This window comes from Lampetra fluviatilis, chromosome 2 (genome assembly GCF_964198595.1).
Source record: "Lampetra fluviatilis chromosome 2, kcLamFluv1.1, whole genome shotgun sequence".
Lineage (NCBI taxonomy): Eukaryota > Metazoa > Chordata > Hyperoartia > Petromyzontiformes > Petromyzontidae > Lampetra > Lampetra fluviatilis.
In genome coordinates, this window is record NC_136276.1 from 35,162,838 (window position 1) to 35,177,718 (window position 14,881).

General features: G+C 50.8%; 1 protein-coding gene across 21 annotated transcripts in view; it reads left to right on the top strand.

Moving 5' to 3' along the window:
- The first annotated feature begins 1,367 nt into the window (after positions 1–1,367).
- LOC144946395 (myelin transcription factor 1-like) overlaps positions 1,368–14,881 on the top strand; it is a 51,477-nt gene continuing 37,963 nt past the window's right edge. For 4 of the 21 annotated variants that reach the window (XM_078875229.1, XM_078875331.1, XM_078875340.1 and 1 more), the window contains exons 1-4: positions 1,369–1,553; positions 11,546–11,688; positions 13,264–13,318; positions 13,662–13,689. In XM_078875229.1, coding sequence (XP_078731355.1) covers positions 1,505–1,553; positions 11,546–11,688; positions 13,264–13,318; positions 13,662–13,689 — 275 coding nt within the window. In that variant the 5' untranslated portion in view covers positions 1,369–1,504. Of the gene's footprint in view, positions 1,554–6,479; positions 6,696–11,545; positions 11,689–13,263; positions 13,319–13,661; positions 13,690–14,881 lie in introns of those variants that run through there. The other 17 variants (XM_078875193.1, XM_078875200.1, XM_078875238.1 and 14 more) reach the window with 10 other exon arrangements.

The following is a 14,881-nucleotide window of genomic DNA, read 5'->3' on the forward strand; positions in this document are numbered from 1 at the left end:
GCCCAGCGCAGTCCTCCAACAAAACCCCGCAAGTGCCAATCCCAATGATGTTGAGGGTGGCGGACAGTGGGTGGAGGGTCCTCACCCCCCACCACCCCTCTGGGTGCCCCTCTCTGCACCCCCCGAGACACAAGGGGGGTGAGAGCCCTGGCCCCGCTAGCATTGCGTGTCATTTAGGTGGCCCCCGTCACCATGGCGACAGGGTCAGGGCCCTGGCAGCCGCCCTCTCTGCCATTGAGGCCCACCTCACCATCTGTCGCGGGCGACAAACGCGGCCCCCCATTTGCATAAACAAAAGGTAAATTGAGCAAAAGCAGGGTTAGAGTTGTGGGGGGGAGGGAGGGAGGGAGGGGGCATTGGGGGTGAGAGGCTGGGGGAGTGAAGGAACCTCAGAATGAGACGGAGAGAGAGAGAGAGAGACAGCTGCCATGGATTTATGGCAGGGTTGAAAGGGCAACGCGTGCGGGGTCTTTATGGAAATCCCCGACCTCCCCCCCCCCCCAGCAAATTAAAGCCGCGTATTAGAATGCATTATACGCAGCCAGCGCACGTCTGCTTATTAAGAAATGTGTTACGTGAGGGAAAAAAAAGTTCGGTGCACCCCATCTATGTATCTGTTCCACGCACGCACGGCGATTCACAGCGACACCGGCGATGAGAGGATGAGTCGGGCTGAGTCGGACTGGGGCGGACTGCCCTTCGAGCGATTAGAAACATTTGCAGCAAGGTTCAGCGCTCCGTTTTCTTTTTTCTGGTTTCAGCTCGACCGTCATCGTGCGCGCGCACGCTCACGCACGCCTCGAAGCGCACCTAGCCTGGCACCACAAGCACCGTCTGTGACGTCGTCGACACTTCGTGTCGAACATCGCCCCCCCCGCCCGCCGCCACCATCGTCGTCGTTGTTGTTGTTGTGTGCGCGTGGCACATAATGCGCGTGATTTTCTTTGGCGATAATAAAGAAACGCTCTGTGATGTCGCTCTGTGAAAGTCGCCGTCGTCCCCACCCCTCCTCCTCCTGCTCGGGCACGCGCGCGCGACATCAGCTGGGCAGGGCGCAAGCGTCGCCCTCTTTTGTTCGCAGTCGTCGCGCCGGGCGCCTGAACAATGACTCGGGGGTGGGCGATGGAAGGAGCAGCGGAGCGGGCTGGGGGAGCAGTCAGGGAGGGAGGGAGGCTGCGGCGGAGCAGGGGCAGCAGCAGGAGGGGGGTGGGGGAGGCGACCTCCTCCTCCTCCTACTTCGTGTCGCGCTTCAGAGGAGCGGCGGCGGTGGCTGCTTCGCGAGTTTTTGGCACCGCGATTTGCTGCGGCGAGCGCGCAACGCGGGAGGGGTGGGGGATGTGGCGGAGGGGGGCGGGCGGTCTGGGGGCCGTGATTGGTGCCGTGGCTCCTTGAAAAAGCGTAGTGGAGAAGTTTGCCGACTTTAGTTACAAGGAGCGGGGGAGGCAAAAGTTTTGGTGTGCGAGCGTCGTCCCGAGTGGCCGTGTCCGCTCGCTTGCCGCGAACGATGTCGTGCGTGGAGCTGCAGAGGATGAGGCTGGGACCAAGCCTCCTCGGTGAGTTGTTGTCCGCAGGAGAGTAAAGCGGACTTTGTTTTTTTCTTTCACGAAACGGTCCGACCTACGTTGGTGATCTTTGGTTTCTCGCAAGTGCTCGGTGTGATTGCCCGAATTTTATCTTAGGATTTTAATGACAGCGGTCGTCATCTGGTGACATATTTGGTCGGTTAATGATTACGATGCGTGGTCGACTTTCTCGATACCAGTTTCTCATACCTTCGTGACTTTGCAGTGTTGTATTATTTGTTTACGTTTTGTGTTTTCAGTATGCATAACAGAGATTGTTTATCATGTGCAGCTCCTTCAACATAACCCAGGCACGAGTCTTATAACTCTGGCAACTTTACAATCTAATTTGATTATAACGCACGCGCGGTCAGTTACACAAGAAAGAAATTGTTAAATGAATTACGAATATAGTTAAGTAAAAAATAGCCTTGCCATCAAGCACTCCAGATAAGCTTTAGCACAGCACAGATTTGATGGCTACCACCTATTTAGTTTAAACTTTAATTATTGCACTTGTTATTTCATCAATATTTCGTCCGGAAATAACATGTTTAAATATTTAATTAAATCAGCAGCGATGATTACGACATGATGATAATTTTCTAAAGGGACAATTTCCCTATCGTCGAGTCTACATCATGCGACATGTCGTTCAAGCACCGCCGTGTCACGGAAATCTCAGCCTCTCCTGTCGTTCAACTTCTTTACAAACGCGGCAGCCCCGTTGAGTTTCGTTATTCTGGCAACAGACGTGGTCACCATTGTGTCGTCGCGCTTTCAAAAAAGAGACGTCATGCTTAATTTGCTTATTGATGGAAAAGACTCCCAACAAGTGGATTATAGTTGATAACAACAACAACACATTCAAGTCCATTATCAATCCATTTCTGGTTGAAAGTCTCCCCGTGGATTGTATTTGACCATACTTCACCACGCTGGTCAGCGCCGGTTGGTGACGTGGGAGCAGCTGATGGTGGGGCAGGGGGCAGAGTGGCAGGACCTGTGGCCGGGAGACGAACTCGTGTTGCCGGCCTAGTAGCTTGAAGCAATTCCCACCGCGCCACCACTGCTCTCCACACAGTGGCGTCTGTGAAAATCATGACAAAAATCGGCTCAGGACAGGGATATGCGGCAGTACTTGTGCTGCACTCATTCCAGTGTTGGTGTCTTCATCTGTGTCCTCGTTGGCATGACAGCTTGTGACCAAAGTCGTAGCGATAGTGTAAAGGGCTCAATCTCTGCTTCCTCCTACACGGGGGATGCGACACGTTCACGTGAGGTGTTCGAGACCACAGCGTGCCACTCTGTGCTGCCCTGCGAGGCGGTCTTTCTGCGATAGCTTCGTGGCGCAGAGAGGTTTCGTCGGTTTAAATGTTTGAAGAAAAAAACCTCATTTTTACATCGAAAAGACTGAAGATCGATTCAAGTTTACGTATGTGAAGCGGGCTATCATTAGTCATTTATAATTTGTAGCCCTTTGTCACTCGACTGCTGGATCAGGGCCTCCCTCCCCCAGGCCTTGTCAGCCATGGGGTTCGTTTGACCATACTTCAACTATTGGTGAAAGGGGGGGGGGCGGAGACCAATATCGCTCGCCACCGACGATAGCCATGGCCTGCCGTAGCTCATGTCGCCGGATTCGTAGCGCAGGGTGCTAACCACTGCGCCACCAATCCACCGTTATTTTCATAAATGCCTTAGTGTATAAATAATATTTGTTTAGCCATAGGTTGCTTGTAAGTATGTATGCATACGTGGTGGTGTGCAAGCTTTTATATCGTGTAGAATGAGTCAGCCATGGTTTCTGTGTAACTTAGGGTAATTCTTTTAAATGTGGTAGCGCAGTTTTTAGTAGGTTTATAACCTGCCAGCATTAGGTTAGGGTGTTATTTCCTTGCGTGTTTTGTTGTTGTTTTTAAAAAGTACATTAAACTTACTTTCTTCCTTGAGCACAATTGCACAAATACCAGAAGGTTTCCATTACAACCATCCTGAGACTTTTGTGGGCAAATTAATAACGCGCAAAAAAATATGTACTTTGCAAAATAAATTTGAGTTTCATGCTGAAATCAATTGATGCAATTATTAATACTAATTTTGACGATGGCAATTAAAATGTTTACTTTAAGTTTTGTTTTAGAAAAGTTTACGAAGGACACGTGCATCCACTGGAGGGGATTAGGCTAGCGATGTTGATGTCGACGAGCTCGATCGGCTACGTACGGCGCGAAAGAAGTTCAACATACATACGACCACAATTTACGACCCCAAGTTCATCCGCTACCGGAGCTTTGCGGTTGACCCGTCCAGCGGCGGCGTTTGATGTCGTGCCCACGTCCGCTGACTCCGAATGCCCGCGATCATCGCTGACGCAGGACAATGGCCGACCGAACGGGTGACGCGCACGACAGCGCCCGTTCACGCGATTCTTGCAGATTTTCTAAAACAACAACAGAAAAAGTTGTTCCGTTCCTGTTCTTAAGAAAGTGAATTATTACATCATGGGATCTCCTTGTTGTTACAGTTAACGATTCCCTTTACTCCCGTTTCTTTTTACTTCCCTTCCCCATGTAAAAAAAAAAATCTACCATCCTGCTTTTGCAGGTCCTGCGTGAGCGGGGCAGAGAGCCCGATCTCCCCCCCCCCCCCCCCCGGAGCTTCAGTCCACATCTTTTCTGTACCCCCCCCCCCCCCCTATTTGTTACGGTTTGTGCCTCGTACCAGAGTCGAGTCAAAGTATACAGTATATATAAGAATGATTCTTGCTAAAAGCGTTTCCAAACGGCACTCGGGTGGCAGCCGAAGGCACTGCACGGCGCCCAGTGGGGGGGGGCAGCAAGGGGGTCGAGGCGGCTCGCTGCTCCGCGTCTCCCGGCGCTTCCTGCCGTTGGAGCTGTCCTTGGTACTCGCTCTGCCACTGAGGAACGCGCGGTTTTGTTCGTAAAGCCACCGCATTGTGTTGTCGTGCCGCAAAATCCATCCATATTGTTGCGTGTGCGTGCCTGTATAAATGTGTGTGTGTGTGTGTAAGAGGCTTTGTCTCTGTGGAATGTATTTAACGATTTTTTTTCTTGCTGTTGAACGACAGCGGGCGATGGGTGAATGATCATTGTAAGTTTTTTTGTATGCGTTCCGGAGTGTGCCGTTGCTTCGTGTTGCATGAAAGGTTTATTTGGAAAGATAAAATGGCAATTGCGCAACAATCGGAGACGCGGATGGGTCAAGGCACTGGGTCTCTCCGCCACGCTGCCAGGACACTCCGTTCCCCCATCACAACAATGGGACCGTAAATACTCAGCGGAACGTGACGAATGCGCACGAGATGAGGTTGAACACCCCCTGCAATCAATTCATGGCGCGGGGCGGACGGCAGACCCACATCGAGGCTGGCGCGTGCTTTCATTTGTAAAAAACGGACAGAGAGGGTGGTGGGGGCGTGAGGGGGTTGGCGATGGGAAGGGGGGTTTCTCTCCTTTGCAGGGATCGCACACGGTTGTAGGAAGATGTGCTCCCCTTACGTTGACGCGCTTCTGATCTCACTTTCCCCGCACTTCGTGTTGTTTTTCTTCGCCTGCCGCTGACCCCCCCCCCCCGCTGCTTTTTCTTCTTCGTTCTCTCCTTCTCTCCCTGCTCCTTCTCCTTGCTTCTCTGTCGCCACCTACGACACCGCTGGGCACTGCTGCAGTTTGCGCCGACGTCGTGCGCCCTCCTGCCCGGGGGTCACCGGCGTTGTTGATGTTGTGGAAACATTTTGGGCAGGTGGATAAATTCACGGCTTTAATGCGAAATTTGAACGAGTTTAGATATTTAAAATTTTCCCCTGTACTAGATGGGATATTGTGGAGATTTCGTAAACAACACGAGAAACGAAAGGGCTTTTATTTTTTTAGGGCTCAGAGCATTGCCTAGTTTTTCTTCTTCTTCCAGATTAAGCGAGTTGTCAATGGAGCAGGCAGATACGGGCCTAGGCAATTTTGGTTGTTGCAGCTGATCACGTTACGTTTTGACCATCATCGAAAAAGCTTGTGCGGTCTGGCTAATGGCGATAAAATCAGGGAGGGCTTCTGAAAGTAAGTGGTGAGAGGTTGTCCCACGTGCTGCCCACCGATGCCGTGGTATTGGAAGCTGGATCGGTGTTTGCCGCGTGAACGGCGAAACGAATCGCGGTTACAAATCGTCTCGGAGGAAACAAAAACTGTCGGTTTACAATGTTTGTGTTGCCCCTTCTTTGTTGCAATCTTGATCGAGCTCGCTTTTGGAAAAATAACGTAGGATGGTAAAAACTAAGCTGGGTAATAATTCGATGGACACATTATATTGAGTTGTTTGATATTATTAAATATATTTAGGTGTTTATATAACGGTGATTGCTTTACAGAATATTGTTTACTTGCTTCTTGTCTTTTGAATTTCACTGCACACTATCGGCTTGGTGCGTACCGTTTTTTTTAGCGTCGGCACATAACAAAAAAAACTAGAAAACGGTATGTGTGCATCGTTTTATCTTTTTGTTATTACAAACCAGGTGCATTGCTGCGCTCTAACCTGCACACACAAAAAAAGACGCCGAATCGACCGTTGTTTTTATGCAACAAAAAATAAAATTTCACAACAAAAGAGGCACAGAGTGGTCTCGACGGCACAACGCTATGCGCAACTCGCGTCCCCCGCAACTCTCGCGCGCGCATGCCCTGAGCGGTCCCGGACGACGAGACCGGCGATAGGTCACAATTACGGCCGTCAGAAAGAAGCACAACGTGAGCCCTCCTCGTAAATGCTAATTCAGCACCTGAGCCTTGGGCCAGGCATGCAGGGAGGTTGGGGAGGGGGGTGCCGAAAGCACGGGGAAGGGGTGGGCTGACGGCTGGCGTCACGGCGCAGGGGCCCATGGGTAATTTCAGTGCATGAGGGAGAGGCATCAGCTGGCGGAGGGGAAGGCCAACCGCCCCTGATTGGCCACGAGCCGCATGACGGGCTGCGCTCGGAGCGTTAGCCGTACGTGCTATTATCTTTCGGGGCGTACGTGACGGCGATACGTGGCTGCCGGGAGCCTCCTGCAGACACCCGCGTTCTTGTATTGTTTTAACAGTGAACGACATCAGCGGAGCTGAGCCTGGAGGCTTGCACAAGGTAGGGACAGCCTGCTGCTGCTGCCGCTACTATCTCCCTTTCTTCTCTCTCTCAGCTGGCAGAGAAGCCCCATATGCCTGTGCGAGGTTTTAATAACGCGGGGTGGAATCGGCTGCCAGAGCCTACGTGCCTGTCCTGGAACAAAGATTTGGGAGGAACATTTTGTTTGGGGACGTCGTGTGTTTTGTGAAATCTCCGTGGGATTCGTCCCCGTTGCGCGCTCGCCGGCGAGGGAGGCGCGCGGATCTTTTGGCTCTGTTGAAGTTGAGCGTTGCGCGCAGCCATATTGTCATTGGAATGGAGCCCCATGTTTGTGGACTGCCACTCGAGTGCAGTAATAGCTGCGTCGTCCATGTTGTACGCTGGTAGTAGCCAGGCCTACGAGAAGGGGGGGGGGGGGGGTGAGCACCATTTACGGCATTAATTATTAATGACAGCGCCACTCCACCGCCTCTAAACTCCACGCACCCATCTGCCGGAGATTCATAATTCACCAAGCGGTGTTCGTTTTGTGGGGAACATAACGGAACCGGCCAGAGGAGCCGGGGCTGCTTGGGGGGGGGGGGGAGGGGGGGCTATCCTCCATCGCTTGTTTTTCCTGCATGGTTTTGCCGAGCTCGTAACTCTGGGCCGAGGAGTAGCATCGGCGTCGTGGCCTCCGTACCCGACAAAGCCAAGTTGCGCAGTTTACACTGCCGTGGCATGGACACTCATGCTGGCTTTAGGCCTCTTCTCTGCTTGTGCTTTATTATGAATTATTGGGCTTTGCTGTTTTGGAAGGTGATTCTTTTTTGTGTGCTAATTTTCCTGTTTTTGTGAGCCTTTTGCGAGTGGTCTCTAGAATTGTGAGTTTGTGAATGTGTGTTTATCCTCCTACCTGTTTAAATTCGATGTGTTACACAACTTTCAGAGTAGCAAAAAAAAAACAGAAGTGAAAATCTATCTTAACAAAAGATGTTTGCCACCAGCTCTTTTGTGCGGTTTAATCGGCGATTGTTTAGATGAATTGTTTAGCGGCAGAAATGAAGACGCGCCGTTGGATTTTTCGTCGCTACATTTTGCTCGATTATTTTTCATAAAGAATAGGCAGTGACGCTGCAATACTTAACGCGTGGCAAGTGTCTAATCCGCAACCACATCCAGTTTCGTTCGGGCACATTCAGTACCAAGGACAGCTCCCCGCACTCAGCCGACGGGGCAAGCCCTCGTAGCGACGGTTCCCATTATTCAATCCCATTCACGTCTATGGTTCATCTTCTCATATCTGCTTGAGATTTAAACGTCGATTTTTTTTTTTGGGCCAGAAAGCCGTAGTCAGCTAAACATTTGGCAGATGGCACATCTGCATAGCCTCAATAGTCTGAGTAATTTGGTTTAAGGTCCTGTGTCTACATCTGCTCGAGCCTCCATCGCTTTAATTTTGACCTCCCTTGCTCCTCTTTGCTGCGAGAATGTAAAGTGTCACGGTTTCTTTGTTCGGGTGTTGGGGTGGCTGCGGGCATCGAGTTAGACAAAGAACTAATGCACTCACACTTCATACGCCGCTCACGCCTATAGACTGGGCTTACAAGCCCAGCGTGAAACATTGCCGGTACATTACCTTACACGTTAACGGAAAGAGAAAAACTGGTCGGTAGATTTTTGAAGTGCACTATCTGCAGTGTTATAGTTTCATGAATTATGTAACGAATGTGTGTGTGGCGCATATACTTACAAAAAATTAATTGACATCCGTTGTATATTATGCCGTTGCTCACTTGTCCGTTTCAGAGTCAACGTGTCACTTTTGTAATTTCAGCTGAACACGGTCGCCGTGTTAAGAACGATACAACGACATTTGGGAACACCCTTTGCAGGGTCGTGGTGTAATAATACATAGCACATCTGTTCCCAGGCAGTTGTGACAGTTTTAACACTGAACAAAAAAAATGGTTAATTTAATTTTTTCTTTCATAATAACGTGGATTATTTGAAAGAACACTCCATTTCGACTTCATAACGCCACGTAATTGAGTTACTAGGTCAAGATAACCACATTATCTGCTCAGCAACGTAGATTAAAATAATATAAATTCACATTGTCCATCCACGCACAGGGGCCAGTGTGAGTGAATGTGAAAATAAACATCTGAAACACACGTTTAAAATAAATGTTCTTTTAAGTTGAAGGTTTTAATTAGGATTAAAAAAAATTCTGTATGTACTTTGTTGGTGTTGCTGTGTGTGGGGTGGGGAGTGGCAGATGTCGTGTCGTGGTTAATACAGTGGACTACAAACCCAGCGACCCGAGTTCTATTCCCGCTCACAACCAAAAGCAGTGGCGAATATTTGAACTGGGCCTCCCCTAGGTTAGTTGAGCCTTAAAAGAGTACCCGGTGAAGGGTGTAAACATCAGCACTGGGGAGACGAAGGCGGTCGGGTGTGGTGCTGGCCACCCACCCCTTTGTGTGCCATGCCGGCTTTCATAGGTGCTCGATAACAGCTCTTGCCTCAACAGTCTGTTAAGGCTACTCTCTGATGTGGGGGAGCAGTGGCAGTACAGTGGTTAGCACACAACACAAAGAACCCGGTGACCTCGGTTTGATTGTCTGCTATAAATTTTCACATGATGATAATCCTCTGCGTTGAGCTTTCATTTGTGGCCAGGTCACGTCTGAAAAATAGCTACATAGCTCAGTGGGCCTTACCTGGTAAAATGAAAAGAGTTCAGTTTTAGTTTAGTATCCAAACTCTTCCTTAAATGAATGAGTGCCTGCTGTACTGTGTAAACATCAGCACGGTGTTAGCTTTACCACCCCTCACCTGTCCATTCCAGCCTTAATAGGGGCTCGCTAACAGCACCTGCCCCCAACAGTTTACGTGGCTAAAGTGAGAGTGCGTGTGTACGTGTGCAGTCCTAAAGTACAACTATAAAACGCTTGCTCTGTTTGGCTTGGGCACCGAGGTATGTGCGAGGATGTAATGAGTTGGTGTGCGGCAGATCTCTACCCAAGGGTTCCGGCGCGCGTGCGAGTGACTGGAAGTGCAGCGTGCGGACAGACGCGGGTGATTTTGCCGTTTTGGTTTTGACCACTGCTCGTCCGATTCGAGGACTGAAACACGGGGACACGTTGCCGTGCGAGCGCCACTTCTGATTCGGCGCTTTGTGGCAGAGTAATGAACAGCGCACCCAAGAGTTGGTTAGTCAGCTGACGGATAATCGAGGATATACAATCCAAGTCAGTTGAAGACGAAGGCGCAGCCCTGCAATTGCTGGCTCATGCCGCTGTTGGTGGAATGGTCTCCGCTAGAGGGGTATTTGGAGTATTTGGCCTACTCTTCCACACTGCCTAGACATCTTACGAGCCAAATGGACTCAAGTTTCAATCTTTGGCCAAGTACAATATCATTGGCAAGTGGCATCTGAATGTAGCCTCGCTTTGTCCTCCCCAAGGTTGACTCAACCTCAAACGAATACCTGGTGAATTGTGGCAATAAAAAGACAAAGTTGGCTCCGCGTGCTGCTGGCCAAGTTTGGACTGGGAGGCTGGGTACATTCCAGTCCTGGAGACCGGAACGTACCACCTTGCACTTTAATCAATTGCCGACTGATTGATGTTGAGATGTAAGTTTGGCCGACGATATGACATTCAAACTCTCGCATTTGCTTACTCGGTGATTAGTCTGAGCCTGGTGCAGTGAAAGTTAATAGTTAAAGGGGGCAGCCCTGTCGGTGTCAATGCTGACAGAAGGGTTTCCCATAGATGGAGCTCTGTAGATCCCCTGTAGAGGGCATTTGGCCTACTATTCCATGCCGGTCATGTTCTGATTACCTTTCTGAGATCAAAAGACGTATGAAGGATTATGTTTTACAACTTCAAGAGTCCTGATTGTTGCTGGCCACTTGTGGCTTTGGGCCCGTGCTCAGCAACCTCGACAGGAACAAAACAAAAGACGTCTTGAAAGGGGTGGGAGTATCCACGCTTAACCCCACTGCACGGGCAGCGTCAATCTGCGGTGCACCGATTTACACTTTCGGGTGGACACTAGTGGCGGCTTGGCGAGGGAGGTGGGGGGATTTAAGAAACTTGCTCCCCATTGTTTCAGCTGCCGTGGTGTGATGGTGGGGGACATTGAACCGAACCGACGACCTCTGGGATGCAGGTTCTGATGTGACAACCATGATACCGCCACAGTGGCATCGTCATCATCCCTCACAGTCTATCGAGTCACTTGTCTGCATGTTCTGTGTAGAGCAGCGGTTATGTGGATAGAGGCAGGCCTTCATCTAGAGGTGGATTGATCAAGCCGAACCAGGGGTGCCACGCAGAAGCCTGTAGCTGCATGTCTCACCTTCGCATAACTTCCACCATCTGACCGACACGGGGCTACCTTCAGGGTGTTGACGCGGTGGCGAGATGTTAACTACCTCGCCTGGTTTACAGGAGGTCGTGGGTTCGATCCAGACCCTGATGCCTGCTGTATATTTAGAGTTTGCGTGTTCTCTCTCTCCCCGTGGTCGCGTGGATTTTTCTCCAGGTCCTCCGGTTTTTTCCTCCACATTGAGAATCAACGTCGCATTTGGAGTATTTGGCTGCTATAAATTTCCACGCGATAAGCCACTTCGTTGAGCAATCATTTGTGGCCAGGTCGCTTCGGAAAGAAAGAGCTACGTTGCTTAAGTGGGCCTTGCGTGGTAAACAAAACAATGGTTTACTTTAATGGTTCCAGTGTGCTGACCGTTACACTCCGGCGGGAGGAGATAAATACAACCTCTACAGTGGACTGCTCCATATGGAGCGGGGTGTTTATTTGTCTGCTTGTGTGTCCGTGTGTGTGTGTGCGCGCGCATTGTGTTCGCCGCGGTGCAGAGAATGCCTTCGCCGGCGAGCTGCTGAGGCCGGGCCCCTGGGCGCGCAGCTGCCGGGAGAGAGTCCCAGCCGCCTGCCGCCTGGAGGCCAGCGCCGGCCCGTCCCTCCCCGCCGCTCGGCCTCCACTCCCTGCCCAGCACAGGGTGCGTGGTGGTGCCGCCACCGTCGCTCGCTCACTCGCTCACTCACTCACTCACTCGCTCGCTGGCACCCCTCCCTTGGCCTGAACCGCGAGCCTCTGCGACAAGCGGCAAACGCTCACCCCCATTATCAACCACGTTCCCACCCAGATTGTCATGCGCACAGTACACAGTTCAGATGGGTCTTTTCGGCGCTACTTTGACTTATTTGAAGTCTTTTAATAGCTTTGCATGAATTAACATATTTGCCCCAAACACCAACTTGTCAGGATACGTGAAGCATAACACATCTATTGCGCGTGTCGTTGGTTTCCGTATTTTGTTACATTCAAATGTGGCGACCCTAATGATGATGACGATGACGATTGGATGCGGCAGTAGGTGTGTTGATGCGGCGACCTGGTATTGATATGGGGAATACTGGTGTTGGATTAGGGGTACAGTTAGAGTCGCTATTTGATTGGCCACAGAGTTATTTTTAGTCACTACGGGTTTTCTCTCTGCTGCCATGGAACGGCGGAGCCGGGGTTCTCAGCCCATTGGGTGGGTGGGGCTGGGCGGAGTGCGCAAGACCTTGAGGGGTGGGCACGGGCTGCGGCATGGATACCGTGCAGGATAAATGTCCACGGAGGAAGTCAGCACCGCGCTAACGGCAACAAAAAACACACACGAATGCGTGACATGAAACACATGCTTTATAAACACACGGCTGACTAACATCATGTTCAATCAGGGTGTGGGCACGTGGTCTCTTTCTCTCTGTCTCTGTATTGCGGCCTTCGTCCCCTTGGGCTGTGGGGGGGTACGGAGGGCAATGGTCTTGATTGGAGGGGGCCCGCCGTACAGGAAAAAGTTCAGAACTACTTTAGCGGAGCCTTGCTGTAGCAGCAAGGCTCTTGAACAACAATGCGGTGATGAGGAGGAGAATGGGCATGATGATGAGAGGGTTCTTTTATATGGCATTCATGCTTCCCACCTTCATCAACCCGCACTGACCAGAGTGGTGAAGTATGGCCAAATGACGCCCACGACCCACGTGACGGATCCTGCAGTCGAATGACAAAAGGCAGTATATAGATAAACCTCATTCCATTGAGAGGGATATCGTCATGATGTGATGTGTGGTATTCACCGGACTTGCAATCCAGATATCGCAGCTTGATCTCCTGGTGCGGCACACTTGAAACAACGAATTTATATTTCTTTAATCTCCTCCTCTGTCCGATCAAGCGGGGAACATGCACGCACCTCGATTGGCACGTTCACCTGGGCTGGGAACTCTCACCTCTTCCAAGACCAGCGTGGTAGAGTCTGCCAAATGCCCTCTCCACCACCTCGAAATCTCCCTCTAGTCAGGGCCCCTCCACCAGCAGTGGCGTAAGAACGTTTTTTGAGAACCTCTCTCTGCGTTTAGTTTGTCGCTGTCCTTCCCCCGCGCCTCCGAATGAATCACGCTTGGCTACGCGCGACGTACGCACACGAATGCAAAGGGAATTTGGGGCGAGCGCCGGTTGTGGTTTTGTTTGAAACGGCGGCACCGCCGCTGTTCTTGTGCTCTCGTGTCTGGCGCGCTTGCAGATGGATTTGGAAGCGGACGAGAACAGGCTGCACACTTGCTCGAAAGGGATGAAACGTGAGTCCGTGGCGCCCACTGCGCGCTGGCGCCCGTTATAAATTACGGAGGCGGTGGGGCGGGGGCGGGTGGGGGGGGGCAGGGGGGGCGGGGCGGGGCGGGGGGGAGGGCGTGCCGTCGGCATGTTTTATTTTTCACTTCGTTAAAATGTAAAATCCATTGATGACACTCGTCTTTTTCAAACGCGTTTAAATCGTTGAAGCGAGCGGCCGCGTGGCGTTCGTACGGCGGAGTGTCGGTCTCGCAAGCTCTGATTGCTGTTTGCGTGATGTTGGGTTCTGCTTAATCCTCCTGTGTCGCTTGGCTAATTCGTCTCATTTCTTTAATCCCTCTCATTCCGTAGTGGATTCCATGGTTCAAGATGTATTCAGGTGAGTAGGCTCCCAACTTCCCCTTTCAAAGGACTTCACTCACAGTTGGAGATAATTGAGCATTTGTGCGCAAAAGCGCATTTTCAGTGCAACTTTTAACACACGTCTATATATTTATTTTATGGATCCTTTGCCCGGCTTGCCTGGCTATCGTAATTCAAAGGCTGTCAACGGAGCACAAACCTTTAACGATGAAGGGAAGGTGGAAAATTATACAACGTACACATGAGACAGAAATACACTTCTCTAACGATGCCTCCAAGACACACGTTCGGCACGGCGAGACGAGCCACAGAGGGAACATTTCTCCCCTCTGGCTCGGCTCCTTTGCCGAGGGGTCACGGCAAGGCGGTGCTCTTGCGGTGGTCGTTATTTTCCGGGGTGGATGGGCGGGGGGGGGCTGGGGAGGGGAGGGCTCTTTGCGTTCGTGGGCCTGGCTCGTGGGAGAGGTGGGTGAGAGGCACAGGGCAGAAGGGGCATCAGTAGGGTTGCCACCAAAAAAAATGAATTCTAGATTTGAAGCTTTCGTGACTGCAAGGATTCATACTCTTAGGTTTTTTCGGTAAAGTCACGTAGGTAAAAAATATAATTAAAAGTTAATAAAAGTAATAATAGAAATAAAATAAAATAATAAATCACGACGTTTCGGAGGCAACACAAGTCTCCGTCATCAGGTGGGACCGTCACAGCTAAAATTACTGCATCAAGTGAGGAAAATTCCAAAAGACCAGCCCTTAAATATAAGTTAAAGGGGGAGGGGCTTATCTGAAAAAAACTGGTTCTTCTGAGACGTCTGGCTAGTGAGAAAGAGTCGGCCGAAACGCTCTCGAGAAGGGCTACTCTGGATGCCCCCCAGGTGTGGAAGGCCCTTCTGCACGCAGTGAAGTGAGCTCGCAATTCCAGGACAGCACCGTTCAATTTTTGAAATGTTAAGCCGTTGGTGATGTGTCTGCATGAAAATAAAATGGTTGCCCGGCATAATTTCAAAATGGCCCTGGCGTTGACTACGCGTGACCTGGATAAGGCCACCGTGACCGGGAGCACCTGGGCCTAATCCCCGTGGTTGATTATCTCCGCTAAGTGGCACGGCAGCAAATGGACCCTAAGATTTCCCGTTTGTCAAACCTAAAAGCTTACGTGGCACAACCTGTGTTAAATAAGTAATGCTTATCCTCTTCTGAGATCTTTAATT